General features: G+C 41.9%; 1 protein-coding gene and 1 long non-coding RNA gene across 13 annotated transcripts in view; one reads left to right on the top strand and one right to left on the bottom strand.

Moving 5' to 3' along the window:
- Positions 1-1148, bottom strand: part of SLC35F5 (solute carrier family 35 member F5) — a 38777-nt gene extending 37629 nt beyond the window's left edge. For 2 of the 7 annotated variants that reach the window (XM_072788968.1, XM_072788971.1), the window contains exons 1-2: positions 243-340; positions 28-141 (exon numbers count right to left, since the gene is read on the bottom strand). In XM_072788968.1, coding sequence (XP_072645069.1) covers positions 28-141; positions 243-325 — 197 coding nt within the window. In that variant the 5' untranslated portion in view covers positions 326-340. Of the gene's footprint in view, positions 1-27; positions 142-242; positions 387-835 lie in introns of those variants that run through there. The other 5 variants (XR_012013206.1, XR_012013205.1, XM_072788970.1 and 2 more) reach the window with 5 other exon arrangements.
- A 112-nt stretch (positions 1149-1260) lies between these two features.
- The window catches only part of LOC140611893 (uncharacterized), a 95843-nt gene continuing 78129 nt past the window's right edge, over positions 1261-18974 (top strand). For 4 of the 6 annotated variants that reach the window (XR_012013208.1, XR_012013211.1, XR_012013209.1 and 1 more), the window contains exon 1: positions 1261-1369. This is a non-coding gene — a long non-coding RNA (uncharacterized lncRNA). Of the gene's footprint in view, positions 1370-6123; positions 6317-17860; positions 18007-18974 lie in introns of all 6 variants that reach the window. The other 2 variants (XR_012013212.1, XR_012013213.1) reach the window with 2 other exon arrangements.

The following is an 18974-nucleotide window of genomic DNA, read 5'->3' as shown; positions in this document are numbered from 1 at the left end:
ACACAATAAATTAAAAGCGGCGCTTACCTTACTTTAAAGGCCTCTCTGAGATCTTCAAGGGCAGCGCCTGAAACCTTGGCAGATCGCCGTCCCAAAGGGGGTGAAGAACCCAGCGCACCTACGAAGGGCCGCGAAATGATGCTGATGAAAAACATCAACCCCTCAAAATAAGGTCCATCGCATATTTTAAAATAAAAAAAAAAACTCTTGAAATTCAAAGTGAACAGATCAAAGAAAGATACCAAAAGAGGTTGCGTAGGGCTGACCCTCCTTCTCCAGCCTCGTTATTCACCGTGTATTTCAAGTCATACTCAGAAAAGTTCATGGTGCGAAAACAAAACACAACAAAACACAACAAAAATCTTCAAGGACCGGCGACGTTGGAGGGAGGCTGGCCGCCGGCAGAGCGCTCCGCCGCGCCTCCCCAGCACCGCGGCCCTATCGGCCTCTCCCGGCCGGGGAGCCCCCCTCAGCCGCGGCGCCTGCAGTCGGGCCGCCTCGCTGGCGTGTCTCCGGGGCCGATCCCTCGGGCGGGAGGCGGGTGACCTGGGGTCGCGGCGCTGGCGGCCGCCCACGTGCCGGGGACACCGGCGCCCCCGCCCCCCCCGCGGCCTGTCACCGCGTCCGGCTCCCTCAGATCCGAGGCGCCTCCCGCGAGCGAGGCACCAGCTGCTCGGGGGCGGCCGCCCCGGGTCTCCCCCGCCCGAGCGGCAGTTAGCGCGCAGCCGGCGCCCGAGCGGCTCCCACGCCCCGTCAGCCAGCCCCTCACGCCCGGGGAGACCCCGGCTGCCGCTGCGGCTGCGGGGGATTCCGGGCCCTCCCCGCGCCCGCCTACCTGGCCCTCCTGCCCCGCGATGGCGTCGTGGCGGCACCATGAGCGGCCTCGGCCCGGCCCCGCCGCCGCCCAGCGCCACGGCCGCGGCCTCGGCCTCACAGAGCCGTCGCGGTACCTGACATGGCGCTGCGCCGGAGGCCCGGCCCCTGAAGCCTCGGTGTCCCTCGGGGCGAGGCTGCGGACGCACCCGGCCCCACTCGGCCCGGCAGGGCGGGGAGCGGGCGAGGGGAAAGGGCCGCGCAGGCAGCGATGGCCGCGGAGGCCCGGAGCTGGACCCCGGCCCCGCCCCCAGCCGGCCGGCCAGCCCGCCCACCCGCCCCGCGGCCCCGCCCCCGCACCCGCACCCCCCAGCCCCCAGCCCCCAGGCCCGACGGCGGCGGCGCGGGGTGACGTCACGGCGGCGCGACGGCGGGCCGCGCGTGGGCGCGTCTCCAGGGCGACTGGGCGGCGCGGCTCGGTGTGCTGCGGGGGGCGGGGAGGAGCGGAGACCGGAGGAGCCCGGCCGGGGCGCGCTGGAAGAGGAGCGGAGCGCGAGTGAGTGGCTGGGGCTGCGCGCGGGGCGGGGGCGGGGCGGCGCGGGGCGGGGCGGGGGCCGGGGAGCCGCGCGGCCCCGCCCTCGGAAGCCGGCGGGCAGCTCCGGCTCTGCAGAAGTTGGCCGCGAAGCTCTCCGTAAGTTTTTCTCGAGGAGGAGACCGGAAAGCAAAGTGGCTCCGGGGAACTTTTACTCTCTGGGACCTCTCAGCCCCCGGAGTTAGACGCTGTGTCTGGGGGAAAAAGCTGCTTCCCTCCGCGGCCCTCAGCTTCCTCGGGCAGAAATGATAGCACCCGCCTCCTGGGTCTGTCTGTCTGTCTGTCCACACACGCCCATACGTGTGTACACACCTGTACGTGCCAGGGTTACAGCAGTGTCCAAGTGTGAAGGGCTTGGAGCAGTTCATGGCACATAGTAAGAACTCCACACAAAGAGTGAGCTGTATAGGTTTTTTTTTTTTTCTTTTAACCGTCTTTTGAATATCCTATGAGAAAAAAAAAATGCCTGGCCTAAGTCCTAATTTGTATTCAGAAGACAAATACAAGACTAAAAGGTTCTGTAATTTAGCCGAAGTTACCCACCACCAGGGCATTTTTAACATTTTCGGATGGCACACACACAGAAAATATTTAAATTTCCTTACTTTCATACTGACGATATAGTGCGTTTCTTAATTCTCTTAAATCCTATCTTGTTTCACTAAAGTTAAATACATATTCAAATGACTAATGAAATCATACCAATGGACGTTTTCTGTATGGATCCAGTTTCTTTTTAAAATATTTTAATTTATTTATTCATGGGAGACACAGAGAGAGAGAGAGAGAGAGGCAGAGACACAGGCAGAGGGAGAAGTAGGCCCCATGCAGGGAGCTGGACGTGGGACTCGATCTCGGATCCCAGGATCAGGCCCTGGGCTGAAGGCGGTGCTAAACCGCTGAGCCACCTGGGCTGCCCTACAATCAGTTTCTAATAAATGATCATGCTTCTAGAGAATCATTCAGAAAACTATCATTCAGAATTAGAAAAATCTTAACCTTGAAATTACCCCTTGAAACTACTTGTTTCAACTAAATTATACTTGAAATTACTACTTAGGGGAAATTTGGTTGCATACCTTTACCAGCACCTTTTTTATTCTTTTCTTTCTTTAACATCGTTTAGAATGTCAAGATCATAATAGGATACATAGACTGAAAAAAATAACAGCAGTATAAATACCTCCTCGGAGCAGGAAAACCATGTTCTAAACCTTAACTTGACCACAATTTGTTATGTAATTATTTTTAAAGATTTATTTATTTATTCATGAGAGAGAGAGAGAGAGGTAGAGACACAGGCAGAGGGAGAAGCAGGCTCCATGCAGGGAGCCCGACGCGGGACTCGACCCCGGGACTCCAGGATGGCGCCCTGGGCCAAAGGCAGGCGCTTGGCTGAGCCACCCAGGGATCCCCTTGTTATGTAATCTTAAGGATTATTTTATTCTCAATTTTGCCTCAGTTCTCCCATCTATAAATATAGGGATACTGTTTGCTTTTTCTTAATTAAATAATGTAAATGATAGCACTTTATAAATACAGGTAAATGCAAGTTACCATTATTACCACCTATTTCCAGAGCATCTGCTAAGGAACAAATGCTGTGATATTCTTGTGATAATGAAGATAAGGTAATTCTAAACGAGCTGTCTTCAAGTATCTCCAACCTAGGTTAATCTTCCATTAACATTTTCTCTGTCTTGGGCTCAGATCGTGATCCCAGGGTCCTGGGATTGAGTCCCACATCAGGCTCTCCCACAGGGAGCCTGCTTCTGTCTCTGCCTGTGTCTCTCTCTGTCTCTCCTGGATAAATAAAATCTTAAAATATATATATATATATATATATATATATATATATATATATATATATATATATATATATATTTCCAGTATCCACTGAAGGAAATTTCACTATATTGCTGTATGACAACAGACTCTAGTGTGGTTTCTGTGCTGTGACACCATCCTGATCTCAGGCCTTCCCTTCTTTGGATTCCCAAGTGCCTATCTTGCTCAAGGATAAGTCCTCAGTAACGTCAAGGTCTTGCACTAAATACCAGCTGTCTGCATTTTCAAAAGTTCCACAAAGCAAGGTTTTTTTTTTTCAACATCATTCTCCACTATATCCTTGCCAACTAAAATAATACCTAGCAGAGTTGGCAGTCAATATTTGTTGAATGAATTTGAACTTTCTGCTGTCTCTTGACCTTTATGCCTAACTCCTTTCTCAAATCTGCATTACTGTCTATACCACCTTTATTCTAGTGTCACAGGCTTAAAAGGTTGATCTTTTATTTTTATCAATTTCCATTTCACTCTTCAAAGTCTATCACTCCTCACGATCTATCAGTAGTAGATCCCTAAGATTCATCTGGTATTAAGTCTGACATCTTCAAAACACACCCAAAATACAAGGAATATAGTTTCTCCTGTAAAGTACATATGCCACAATATGAGCTTGAAAGCAAAGTTGTCTGTGTACAGAGCAGTCACTAGCTAACTCTCCTGTACACCAGCCTCAAAGACCACAATTCAACTTCAAACTCTAGTAAAATTGTAAATGATTATATCATGGATGTTTCGTGTGTCTAGTTAAGAATTGAAACCACCTATAAATTCCAAGAATAGAAATACATGAAGAATACCTAAATGAGAACAAGCAAAGGCTATTTATTCGGAGCTTGCTATAGCAAGTAGTCAGCCACCATCACTTGAATTTAGCCAAGACCCAAAAGCAGGCAGGGAATGTAAAGCTTTACAGTAGTAAATGGCTTCGGGTATACCCTGATAAGAGATTATTGGCACAAGGAAGACTAACCAGAAGCAAGACATCCTATGTGATTGTTTAGGAGTAAGTGCCTCTCTCTAGGTGGCCCTAGGTTGGAAAGACCAACAACTAAGGAAGCGGGCAGTGAGTGACCAAGTCCTGGCCTTTTGGGGCCAGTTGCCACAGAGATTGTGATTGCCTTTCTAGACTGACTACTGCAGAGGTTGCGGGTCAGAGTTCTATTTTTATATGGGCTCTGGTCATTGTCCTTTTTTATTTTCAGTCTCTGACAAAAGTCTAAGTATCCTATTCTCTGCAGTACCTATCAGAATGCTGGGCACATAGCTCAATAAATATTTGATTTTGTTTGCTTCCAAGACATAGTTTAATGGATTGAGGTTTGCAATTAAAAAAAATATTGTATATGAAAGACTGCTTTTGAATGTGTCTCTTCCTGCATTTTATGAGGTAAATCATGTGCTACAGGGAAAGTCATAAACTTGGGAGGTTCTGAGATATCTCAGGTATGAGCATTTGTTGAACACAACCAACACGGACAAAAGAAAAACCATTTGTTAACAGGTACAGCACACATACTTCAGGAGAAACCTCCATGAAGAGTGACTCAAAGTGGTCGTTAGAACTTGGGCTAATATAGTGTCTTTATTTTTTTTAAAGATTTTATTTATTTATTCATGAGAGAGACAGAGAGAAAGAGGAATAGGCAGAGAGAGAAGTAGGCTCCCTGCAGGGAGCCCAATGTAGGCCTTGAGCCCAGGACCCTGGGATAATGACCCAAGCCAAAGGCAGACGCTCGACCACTGAGCCACCCAGGTGCACCACTAATATAGCATCTTGACAAAACAACAATAATTTGTGGAGAAATAACAACAGAAAACGTTTTGAACTTTCAAAAGCACTAAATCATTGGAAGATAAACATATGAGGGAAAGTAATGGAATGAAGGTTCATGCAGGTTCATCTTAGCACTGATCTGAAGATATTCTTCATGGTCACCAAACTTCCTTGGGCAAGAGGATTTCTGGCAGGCCTCATTTTTCATAAGTTTCAGAGTTTAGTCAGATAAAGGAAACTTCTGGGAGGCTTCTTTCTGCATCTATTAATTCTCATTTGTGCAAAATAATCCTGAAAATAATGCCAAAGTTGCATGTTTTGGAATGGCATAGTCTGGTCCCCTACATGAACAACTGGAAAAAGTGTGTCCAGAGGCACGTTACAAAACTGATTGGGTAGAGTGCAGCATGTATGTTTAGAAGCAATGGGAAATGAAACAGATCAGGTGAGTTCTGGGTTGCAGCATGCTCTGGAAACTAGGCCAGAGAGATTGGACTTTTATTGTGTATATAGTGGAACCTAAGAATTTCAAATAAGAGAGAAACACTTCTAGTAAATCAAAAATTACTGTCCATTAGACATTTATCAGTGTTGGTGGTACTCTGGAGACACAGCTTAAGACAAGGAGCCTGCCTTTAAGGAATTCATGTTATAGGCAAAACTGATTATGTAATTAAGGCAAGTATTTCCTAGGCTGGAAGATACTGAATCTAAATGTACTTCTCTATTATCCCATTAGCTCTCTGTGCTGTGCTGGCCACCAAACTGATGTTCATTTTGAAAAGGGTTTTACAAAAAAACAAACAAACAAACAAAAAGAAATGAAAAGTACTTGAATACTACTTCCTTTCATATCTTCCCAGCATAATTGGCAAGGTACTAGACAAGAAACTAAAGGCCATCTAACCAATCCTTAAAATGAACTTAAAATGGCATTGTCCATGCTCACCCTGTGCCTTCTACCAGCTGACCAGACCCTGGATCCATACCCACCTCCCCATATAATCTTGACCTTCTCAGCTTCTAACTTGTTCTCTTTTCTCCCATCTTTGGCTTGTGCTCTGTTCCTGTCTGATATCTGATACCACTCCTCCAGGATGGCCTTGGCTCTTTCCTCTTTTATCATTTGTATCAACACCTGAGCTCCCATCTACTGCTAGACACTAAGTAAGCAACCCAGCCTGAGCCTCGTAGTCCCTGGAACCCTTCCTTAGCTCATGTGGTCCATGTACAGCCTGGGTTGCCTCAACTCCCAACTGAGAAGATTTGAAAGTAAAAACAGACTGAGGGTAAGACATGTGAAACAGATGTGACTATTCTTGTTTTCTCCTGCTTTGAGCAGAGGCCCCAAAACACAGAATAAAGAATAGGTAGCAAAAGACAGTTATGTTTTAAGGTGGGGTCTCAGTCTATGGGGGACTGATAAAGAGGGTGACCTACTCCAATCTTACCATTGGCACACCACTCATAGCCAAGCTGTATATAGACTCAGAATCCATGAAAGGATTCAAAAGATGGGAAAATAATTGCTTGAAGAGAGTCATCACCTGTTCTGAATAGCCCCATCAGCATCCCCACGGGGAATTGAGAGGTATGGTTCTCTCCTCTTCAAGCCAACCAAGGGAGGGAAGGATGGCAGGCATTTAAAGGGAGCACTCAAAGGTCCTGGCACATGTTCTCTCAAGGTTAAGGGGCACAAGGCCTGGTGCCCAAGTCAGAATGACAGGAGGCAGCTGGAGCCTTCAGAAGGCTTGCTGCTCTGACTGCAAGATAAAAGAAAGGGAATTCTCATGGGAACACCCTGTATTTTGAGGTGGTGCAAAAGAAGGGGAGTTTCTCTCAGGCCAGAAGGGAACTCCATAGGAAGGACCAAATTGGGATTTGTAAGGATGACTCTATCTACTAGGGCTGCTTAGAGGGATGAGGTATCTCTCTTTTTTTTTTTTTTTTTGGATGAGGTATCTCTAACAGAGAACTCCTCAGGGGAAAATTGTAAGTAGTAAAGTGGATGAGACAGGACCATGCCAAGGTAACTGCAGGAAACACATTTATTACCAGAGACATACTGTGAGAATAAAGATGTGCATTTAGAATATACCATAACAATGATGTTCTGGTAGGGGTTTAACAACTAGATCTTCAAGAAAAAGGCCCAGATTTGTAGCATTTCTGACTTCCATAGTATGATTTCATGACTCCAGTCTCCCACCACAGGCAACTTCAGGCTACGCACATGGCATCTACATGGCATCAGAAAAAGACACACGGTAGAACACCATTATAAAGTACTCCTAGGGATGCCTGGGTGGCTCAGCGGTTGAGTGCCTGCCTTCGGCCCAGGACGTGATCCTGGGGTCCCGGGATCAAGTCCCACATCGAGCTTCATGCATGGAGTTTGCTTCTCCCTCTGCCTGTGTCTCTGCCTTTCTCTGTGTCTCTCCTGAATAAATAAATAGAATCCTGTAAATAAATAAATAGATTGATAGGTAGATAGATAAATAAATAAAGTACTTCTACCATGCAGATGTGAAGGACCTAAGTAAACTCAAGACAAGAACATAGATTATAGTAAAATGTAGTTAAATAATTAGGAGGCAATGAGTATTATCTTTTATTTTAAAACATTTACTTAATTGTAGGTTTATATATAACTTAATTTTTGATGATGGCTAGGTTTAGGAACCTAGCCATCATCAGGCCTATTCCTGATCATTGAACAATTAGTTCTTGCAAGCTGGTATAGGCAAACTCTAGCATACTGCTGTAGCATTCCCAGAAGTCACAATGTCATATTAGAGCCAAACCAGTCAAGTAAGTCCTTCTCCTTACCTGGCTTCCTTCCTCTACCCCACTGCCTACCTGCAGTGGCATCCTAAGGCCAGCCTAGGGAGGAGGGGAGAGGAAGTAGAACAAGATGGGAAATAAATCAACCACACTTCCCTCCCAGCCACAGGCTTGCAGGCCTGAAACATATCTTTGAGTTGGCAGAGGGATGAAACTTAAATTGAATATTAGCTCAAATTATATGATTATTAGACAAAAAAGGACTTTTTAATATCTATAAGTGTCCAGAAAAGCTAAGCAACATGCCTATTATTTCATCCTGGGCATTTAAAGGGATATATCTGCAAAGAATAAGAGAGAAAGCAAGTTTCTACAGGGAAAAAGCAAGAAAGAATAATGTTATTTTTTGTTTGCATCCAGCAAAGTCCAGCTCATTCAATAAACATACTAATTATACATTGTTGCATAACAAATGAAAACTTAACAGCTTTAAAATTACTATTTTACAGTTTCTGTGGTAAGGAATTTGGGAGTGGCTTAGCTCAGTGGTTCTGGCTCAAGGTTTCTTCATGAGGTTGCAATCCAGAGGATGGTGGCTGGGCTGCCACTTCTGAAGGCTGGAATGGGTCTGGGGTCTCTGTTTCTAAGGTATCTAACTCACACAGTAGAGGGCGGGAGGCCTCAGTTTCTCCCTTGGTGAGCCTCTCCACAGTCTACTTATGTGTCTTCCTGACATGTGGCTTGCTGGCTTCCCCCAGAGCAAGCAGTAGGAGGGAGAGCAAGGAAGAAACCACAATGTCTTCTATGACTGACCTAGCCTTGGAAGCCACACCATCACTTTCACCATATTCTACTCATTAGAAACAAATGACCAAGTCCAGCTCATATACCAGAGGGGTAGGGGAGATGGAGAGAATAAGGGGTGTGGGAATTAGGCTCCACCTTTTATAGAGGGAAGTGTCAAATTTGTGAACATATTTTAAAACTACCACAATCAATAAACATATCTGAATAAATAGCCCATGTTTTTGCTATAATCAAGTTATTTCAGACAATTGTGTATCCATTTTTGAAGGTGTAACTGTGAATCTTTTTATCTCTATGTACCAGGAGCTCTAGCTCGAGTCTAAGAGGCATTTCATTGGATAGATAGAAAGATAGAAAGATAGATTAGATAGATAGATAGATAGATAGATAGATAGATAGATAGATAGATAGATAGATAGACAGACCACACCACACCTTCATTATCTGTTCATCTGTCAATGGACATCTGGACTCTTTCCATAGTTTGGCTACTGTGGACATTGCTGCTATGAATGTTGGGGGTGTAGGTGCCCCTTTGGATCACTACATTTCTATTTTGGGGGTAAATATCCTGTAGGTAACTGCTGGGTCATTGGGTAGCTCTATTTTCAACTTTTTGAGGAACCTCCTTACTGTTTTCCAGAGTGGCTACACCAGCTTGCATTCCCACCAACAGTATAAGACGATTCCCTTTTCTCCGTATCCTAACCAACATGTGTTGTTTCCTGATATGATCATTTTAGCCATTCTGACCCCTGTGAGGAGGTATCTCATTCTGGTTTTGATTTGTATTTCCCTGATGCCAAGTGATGTTGAGCATTTTTTCATGTGTCTGTTGGCCACTTGTACGTCTTCTTTGGGGGAATGTCTGTTCATGTCTTCTGCCCATTTCTTGACTGGATTATTTGTTCTTTGGGTGTTGAATTTGACAAGTTCTTTATAGATTTTGAATACTAGCTCTTTATCTGATAAGGCATTTGCATAGCCTCCCATTCTGTTGGTTGTCTTGGGTTTTTTTACCGTTTCCTTTGCTTTTTAACTTGATTAAGTTCCAATAGTTCATTTTTGCCTTTGTTTTCCTTGCCTTTGGAGACATGTCTAGGAAGAAGTTGCCACAGCCGAGGTCACAGAGATCACTGCCTGTGTTCCTCTCTGGGATTTTGATGGATTCCTGTACTACATTTAGATCCTGCATCCATTTTGAATTTATCTTTGTGTATGGATGGCATAAGACAATGGTCCAGTTCCATTCTTCTGCTTGTGGCTATCCAGTTTTCCCAACATCATTTGTTGAAGAGACTGTCTTTTTTCCATTGGCTATTCTTTTTTGCTTTGTCGAAGATTAGTTGACCATAAAGTTGAGGGTCCATTTCTGGGCTCTTTCATCTCTTCCATTAATCTATGTGTTTTTGTGCCACTATCATACTGTCTTGATGATTACAGCTTTGTCATATAGCTTGAAGTATGGAATTGTGATGCCACCAGCTTTGTTTTTCTTTTTCAACATTCTTCTGGCAATTCAGGGTCTTTTCTGATTCCATACAAATTTTAGGATTCTTTGTTTCACCTGTATGAAAAAAAAGTTGATGGTATTTGAATAGGGATTTGCATTGAATATGTAGATTGCTGTGGGTAGCATAGACATTTTAACAATATTTGTTCCTCCCATCTATGAGCATGGGATGTTTTTCCATTTCGTTGTGTCTTACTCAATTTCTGTCATATGGTATATAATTTTCAGAGTACAGATCCTTTGCCTCTTTGATTAGGCTTATTCCTAGTTATCTTGGTTTTTGGTGCAATTGTAAATGGGATCAATTCCTTAATCTGTTTCTTCTGTCTCATTGTTAGTGTATAGAAATGCAACTGATTGCTGTGCATTGATTTTATATCCTTCCATGTTGCTGAATTCCTATATGAGACCTAACAATTTTTTTGGTGGAATCTTTTGGGTTTTCCATGTAAAGTATCATGTCATATAGAAAAAGTGAGAGCTTGACTTCTTTGCTGATTTTGATGCCTTTTATTTCTTTTTTATTGTCTTATGGCTGAGGCTAGGACTTCTAGTACTATATTGAATGACAGTGGTGAGAGTGGACATCCCTGTTGTGTTCCTCTACATAGGGAAAAAGCTCTCAGTTTTTCCCCATTGAAAATGATACTGTGGGCTTTCCATAGATGGCTTTTGTGATATTGAGATATGTTCCCTCTATCCCTATATTGTGAAGAGTTTTAATCAAGAAAAGATGCTGTTTTTTTTTTTTTTGTCAAATGCCTTTTCTGTATCAATTGAGAGGATCAAATGGCATTGTCTTTTATTTTATTAATATGATGTATCACATTGATTTGCAGATGTTGAACTATAGCCTAGGAATAAATCCCACTTGATTGTGGTGAATAATCCTTTAAATGTACTGTTGGATCCTATTGGCCAGTATCTTGGTGAGAATTTTGGCATCCATGTTCATCAGGGACATCGGCCTATAATTCTCCTTTTTGGTGGGGTCTTTGGGAGCCCAGATGTGCATCAGCAGATGAATGGATAAAGAAGATGTGCTATATATACAGAATGGAATACTACTTGGCCATCAAAAATGAAATCTTGCCATTTGCAACCTACATGGATGGAACTAGAGAGTATTGTGCTAACCAAAATAAGTCAATCAGGGAAATACAATTATCATATGATCTCACTTATATGTGGAGTTTAAGAAACAAAACAGGTCCTTGGGGAAGAGAGGAAAAAATAAAGATGAAAATCAGAGAGGGAGACAAATCATAAGAGACTCTTTTTTTTTTTAAGATTTATTTATTTAGTTGTGATAGAGAGAGAGAGAGAGAGAGAGAGAGAGGCAGAGACACAGGAGGAGGGAGAAGCAGGCTCCATGCCAGGAGCCCGATGTGGGACTCGATCCCAGGACTTCAGGATTGCGCCCTGGGCCGAAGGCAGGTGCTAAACGGCTGAGCCACCCAGGGATCCCCAGAGACTCTTAATCTTAGAAAACAAACTGAGGGTTGCTGGAGGGGAGGTGGGTGGGGAGATGAGGTAACTGGGTGATCCACATTAAGGAGGGCATATGATGTAATGAGCACTGGGTGTTATCTAAAACTGATGAATCACCTCTACCTCTGAAACTAATAGTACATTATGTGTTAATTAATTGAATTTAAATAAAAATTAAAAACAAACAAAAACAAATGAATCAATCATTTACAGGAAGACTTAAATGCCTGATGGCTTAAGTTACTCTGCCTCCCCATACTGATATGTTTGATTTCAGTAGTGTGCAAAACTTCAAATGACGAATTATGTTTTCAACCATACAGTTCCTCAGAAGTCCTATCATCTAGATGTCATTTAACCATCTGCAAAGTGATTTTCTTTGATCTTCTTTGGATCTCCATATAATTTATCAAAGCCTAAAATTTCAAACTACAGTGAATTTATGACAGAGCAATTAAGAAAATGTGCCATTTTTATATCTTGCAATTCAATTTTGTAATAAAAATCCTGCTCAAACAAACAAACAAACAAACAAAATCCTGCTCGGGGATCCCTGGGTGGTGCAGCGGTTTAGCACCTGCCTTTGACCCAGGGTGCGATCCTGGAGACCCGGGATCGAGTCCCACGTCGGGCTCCCGGTGCATGGAACCTGCCTCTCCCTCTGCCTGTGTCTCTGCCTCTCTCTCTTTCTCTCTCTCTCTCTCTCTCTGTGACTATCATAAATAAATTAAAAAAAAAAATCCTGCTCATTCTCCTATCCTTCCTCTTACCACTCAAAATAACTAAAGTTAAAATTCAATCCCTATAGTTAAGCAAGTGCTAATCTATCACATAGCAGATGATTTTCTACTCTTATCAAAATTATAAAATTGATTATTATACTATTCAAATAATAGATGAAAAAGGAAACCTGCTTGGCCAACTTGGCTAATTCGGCCTGCAAACCAGGTTTAAAAAGCAAATTCATTCAGAATAAAATGCTTTAAGATCTTGAAAGAAAAGAAAGAAAGAATCAAAGCAGAGTGCTGCTCTAAGCTGGGAAATGGGAGGAGTCAAGAACCAACTAATGATAGGGTATAGCAACCAGGAAACTGTTGCGGGAGGTGAGGGAGTAGAAATCCCGTTGAAAATATCCTGAATTTGCCTCCTAAAAGATGCATTTATATCTTAGCTCTCATTTTTTATTTTGTTTTGTTTTTTTAAGTAGTGAGCTATCATGTATGTGGTAATTGTTAGGCTAGGTTTTAAAAGCTGAACCTTGCAAAATCTACAATACCTAGAGTACTGCTTCGCCTTCCAAACTCTTCTGTGTTGTGCTTTCAAGGGTTTTGAACTGCAGTTCAATTAAGATATAAAATAAGTGCTTGGAAATTCAGGAAGGTGTGGGTGGTGAGCCAACCAGGCAGCCAAAGCTGTCGGGAAATCCTCATCTTAGAATGACCTTCACTTCAGCTTCTCCTGCCAGGAGTATGAATCATTAATGTCTCCTTGGCACAGCTGTTATCACTGAAACAGTATGATTTTTGAGGTCATTATGAGGACATACAAAATAGGAAAATCAGAAAAATGCAGAGTCCACTAGACTTAGCAATAATGTCTTAGCAAATGTTAAGATCTATTTTTCCCCAATAGACTTTTTAAATTTTTCTAAAGCAGTTTTAGGTTCACGGCAAAACTGAGTGGAAGGTATAGAGTTACCATATATGCCCTTCCGCTACCCTCCACCAGCATCCTGCATCAGATTAAGATAGTATATTAAATGTGGTGATTTTACATAGAAGCCATTTTTCCATGCCTCTCTGGTCTGACAAAAATAAACAAAAGGTTCTTTTCACATTGTGCATCTGTTGCAGCTAAAAGGGAGTTTCTGATAGTTTAGATGATTGATCCTTCATTTTTCCTGCCAGACCAAGTTGATCACTCCCCCAAGGCATGAAAACCTCCCCCTCTGTATATCCCACACAGGAATTTTCAGTGAAAGATGTCAGCTGCCTTCATCCCACCACCTCCTCTACCAGACTTAAATTGTCAGTGGTCTTTTTTTTTTTTTTAATGAAATGAATAAATCTGAAACTACAGATAGTGCCCAACCTAAAATGGTTGGATATTTTGTACGTCATATTTTCTAATTTTTCTTATGCTGATGCAAAAGTGATATGCATTCAGTTGAAACTATACTTTGAATTTTGAATTTGGATCTTTTTCCAGACTAGTGATGTGCAGTAGGATCCTCTCTTGTGATGCCAGGCAACGGGCTGCAGCTGCTAGCCAGCCATACAATCACAAGGGCAAACAACCAATAATACACTTAAACCACTCTGTATCCATATAGCCATTCTGATTTTCACTTTCAGGCAATCAATTCTATAAGATAGTCAGTACTTCATTATAAAATAAGCATTGTGTTAGATAATATTGTCTACCTGTGGGCAAAGGTAATTGTTCTGAGCACGTTTAAGGTGGCCAAGGCTAAGATGCGATGTTTGGTAGGCTAGGTGTATTAAATGAATTTTTGACTTACTACAGTCTTAATTTATGATGGGCTTATCATCGGACTATAACTCTGTTGTAAGTTCAAGGAGATCTGTAATTGCATACTGCACTATATTTACCTGTCTGCATTTTATAAGGGGTCAAATAGGGCTTTGAACATTAATCAAAATGTATTTTCATCATAAAGATTACATGGAGCCAAACCCAACCCTTCCTTTTGCAATCCCTAAGAAAATCTGTAGTAGAGACAATGGAGTACAAACATGATAGGGATACTGGGCAACTGAACACAAACCTAGTGCTTTAATTCATTAGCTTGTTCTTTATCACATATTTATTCTGTGCCAGATATAGTGCTTGCCACACAATAATAAGTTAGTCAGAAAAGGCCCCTAATCCCTGAGGAGTTCAGTCTTATGTGGTGGTTCTCAATGAGCTGATTTTATCCCTGCAAAGGACATCTGGCTAACCTCTGGAGATATTTTTGGTTGTCACAATGGGGGAGGTGCTGCTGACATCTATGGGTAGAGGGCAAATAGTGTTGCTAAAACCTTTAATACTTAGGATACTCCCTTTAAAAAGAACATTGGTAGTGCCAACAAGAGTCCTGTCTCAAAATGTCAATAGTGCTGAGGTTGAGATACTTTGCTGTAATGAATGGAAATATGTTACTCACAGATTTACTGAAGAGTTAACTCAATTTTCTTTTTTTTTTTTTTTTTTTTTTTTTTAGTTAACTCAATTTTCGCCAAAAGATTCCCCCTACTGGGACTCTTTACTTAGAATGGAGTGTTTTGAAGTTAACGTAGACATCTCAGACCTGCAAACAGAAATAGGTCCAGCCAACACAAGAAGAATGCACAGGACGAGCAATTTGTTTTGCTTACTGTGATGTTTTCAGGTTCTGTTACAATGATGCTCAACCTAAGGACCAAGGTAGAATTACGTGTGGAGTCTGTAAACCTTTGGTGATAGATTACACTCCTACTTCACGTCCAGTAGAGAAATGCCCAGCCCAATTCAGGGAGGTGGAAGCTAACCTTGACCCTACACTGTCTTTCTTTCTCTTTCCTTCTTCCTTTCTTTCCTTCTATTTCCTCCTTTCTTCCCTTCTTTATCCTCCTTTCTTCTCTAAATTTCTAGAGCTCTTACATATACCTCATTTTACACATGACTATGCATATCCTTGAAACTATAGCCTTGTCATTTCATGAATAGAAATGTCTTCTCAAGAAATGACATAATAAGAAATTTCTTCTCTACTTCTTTTTTGTCCTCCCCTGGCCTAATGTAATGCTAACCATTTAACAGATGCATAGTGACTTAAATAAGGGAAGGAAAGACCCATATCAATATAAAGGCACGGACTGTAGAGATAGGAAAAGAAGGAGAACATCAAATATGTCATAAAGTGACAACTGAATACCGTGCAATGAATCGGAAGAAAAAAATGCCATCAAGGCTATTCCTGGGACACCCAGTACAATTTGTACAATAGACTGTACATTAGATAGAACTGGGTATCAAATTTAAGTTTACTGAATTTGGTCATTGTTCTGTGATTATATAAGGGGGTATCAGGAAAAGGTAAAGGGTTATGATACCTATAATTTACACCTAAATGATTCCACAGCACAAAAAGTAATAATAATATATATGTGTGTGCATTTATATGAATATATACATATAAAGAGATGGTGATGAAGCAAATATAGCAGCATGTCAACAGAGAGTCTAGAGGACAAGTATATAAGAATTCATTGTACAATTCTTGGCAATGTCCTGTAAGTTTAAAGTTTTCAAAATATAAAATTTAAAAATTTCATATGTATATAATATTGGGAAGAAAATCAGCATATGCTTGGCAGTTGCTTGAAAGCATACAACAAAGAAGAGTGAAAGACAGTTTCCTTAGATGGAAATGACACCTTTACCATCTGCTATAAGCATGAGTTACTTATGAGGCTACAGTAAGGTTCACGTGTGAGATGGAGTTAAGCCGATTCAGGAAGTGTTGTGCTTTTCTTATTAGGCAACATATGCCAAAGCTACATTTGGATGAAAGCCTGTAAAACTTGGGTGGAGAGATTCTTTAGCTCCCTATTCCAATTGCTGGTTCCTGCACAGTCAAGAAAAAATTTACTTTCTCATTCCCCCTTGAAATTCTCAAGTGGCAGGTCAGTGGAGGAACATGGTCAAGCTAAAAATCAGAGACCTTAAGGGCAAATGCCTAATTCTTTTTCCTCTATCCCTTACTTCAAGCCCTGAAAATGTTCTGAGCTTTAGTCTAGTGGTAGCCCTTGTAGACTACTGTTTAATTTTTTTTCTGCCACGACAGTCCTAAGTACCCTATATGTTTTTTCAAAAGTTTCTATACCCCAATGCCTGAAATTCTATGATGATCTAGAATGATTCCCAGCTATTACACAGATTTATCATCTCACCATAGTGAAAAAGTAAACTAGTCATCATCCCCATCACACCAATTTGGAGCATTGTTGATTGTTTGATTCACTGGATCATTCAACAGATATTCAATAAGTGCCAGACCTCCTCATCTCCCAGTCTTTCACCATCTCAGTAAATGGGCATATCATCCACCCCCTGGGGTTGGAGAGTATTACCCTTTATTCACTTCTTTCTCACACCCAAGTACATCAACATGTTCTCCCAGCTCCACCTTCAGAATACATCTGAGGCACTTTTCACAACCTCCACCCCACACCCTAGTCCAAACCACCATCACCTCTCACCCTGATTACAGGAAGTACTTCCTGTGGACATGCCTCCACATTTGCCTGTACATACTTTTCTCCAAACTGTATTTAGAACGATCTTCTAAAAATGTAAATCAAATCATATCATTCCCGTTCTCAAAACCATTCATAGTTCTCATTGTACTGAATAATCCAATATTCTGATGGAACTTACAAGGCCCTAAATACAGGGGCCCCTGTCCCCCCTCATGCCATTTATCCCCTCACTCACAAGATTTCATCCACAACACCACTTTCTTGCAGTTCCTCCATCATTCTTAGCCCTTTCTGCCTTAGAGCCTTTGTATCTGCCATTCCCTTCCCCTGGAACACTGTTCCTGAAATGTCCTAAGTCATCTCCTCAGAAACATTTTTTCCCAATCCACTGTCCTCCCATCACCGCACACATATATATATCCATCACTTTTCTTTTCCTTTTTTTTAAAAAGATTTATTTATTTATTTATTCATGATAGACACAGAGAGAGAGAGAGAGAGAGAGAGAGAGAGAGAGAGAGAGGCAGAGACACAGGAGGAGGGAGAAGCAGGCTCCATGCCAGGAGCCTGACGTGGGACTCGATCCCGGGACTCTAGGATAGCGCCCTAGGCCAAAAGCAGGCGCTAAACCGCTGAGCCACCCAGGGATCCCCTCCATCACTTCTCATTATCCTACTCACTGTATACTTTTCTTCACAGCACTTAGTATGATTTATTATTTTGTTTTCCACCAGATTATCAGCCCTATGAGTGCAGGAACTTTTTTTCTGTCTTGTTCACTGCTGCATCCCCAGTATCTAGATCAGTGTCTAAAATATGAAAGGAGCTAAATTAATGTTAACTAATGGAATGAATGCATGACATATGCTTACTGACAAATTTTCCTGAAGAAGCTCCCTGCTCCAGAGCAGCTAGCCTACAGTTAATGCTGTTGGAGTCATTGTCCTCAACTTTTCAGAACTCTTGCTGTTACTGTTCCCTTGTTCTGCTAGGAGCTCTTAAAGGCCAGGAATATGAGAGGATACAGAAAGAGATGAACAGTTTGGAGGAGGTCAACTCACTTTTCAAGTGTGGCATAACGCATGGGTGTTGTATAGGCGTGAACATGTGGGATCATCTGAGATGACAGGAAAAACAAGTATGTCAAAAAATACCTCCTCTATTGGACTAGTACACAGTCTGAAATTCTACTGTTAATTAAATTATTAAGTCATCTGCCTTAAGGTGTTGATTCTTCTTAATTATTCAGACCACTAATAAGGTCTCAATGGATGATACTCTTCTCCATCCACAGTGCCTACCATATGACTTGCACATGTATGTATTCAATAAATATTTGTTAAATAAATGAATGGGCTCTTCTCTTTGAGTTTACTATCTCATTTTCCTCACCATTCACTTAAGTCTCTATTCTGCATACTCTATTGCCACTTCATACTCTGATAGTTCTTTTCCTACTTTAATCATACACCTAGATTTTTTCCAGGAATAAATATGCTAGCTACTGGTTCACAGCAAAAACCTTGGTGACTGAGATAAAGGGCACAAATGGTTTTCTATCACAGTTCAACTCAGATGGATAAAATGTATATAATCAATGAAGCCAGAGAATTGATGGGCAAAGAATCAATATTTTGTCTCTTGAAATTATATTTAATTCTCCCTAAATTTTCCTATGCTACCTTCCTATATACCATTCTATATACTAAGGCTACTATCTAGGGAGAGACGGATGGTGTTGTAAGTTTATGAAATTTTTACTGGATCTCCTAAAAGGACATTTCTGAGATTATTTAATGATTATCTTGGCAGACTGCTTAACTTTTGCTGAATGTGAAAGCAGAAAAAATAGAAAGCCAGTCATACGTCTACAACTTGACCTTAAATATATCATTGTTAAGCCATGGGTTGTCTTCTAGAAGAGGACAAGAGGAAACACATCAGTGAAATCTAAGGCAGTTCACTCACTCGGTGAACCTGCAAATTTACCTGCCTGTTATTCAAAGCTCTAAAGCAGATAAATGAACTGAATGTTGTCAAATGAAAAGTCATGCTCTGTGCACGATTAATTATTTGATTAGGCATTTAACATCTTTTTATTATCAT

This window comes from Canis lupus, chromosome 20 (genome assembly GCF_048164855.1).
Source record: "Canis lupus baileyi chromosome 20, mCanLup2.hap1, whole genome shotgun sequence".
NCBI lineage: Eukaryota > Metazoa > Chordata > Mammalia > Carnivora > Canidae > Canis > Canis lupus.
The sequence above is the reverse complement of the archived record's forward strand: the minus strand, read 5'-3'. Positions and strand labels throughout refer to the sequence as shown.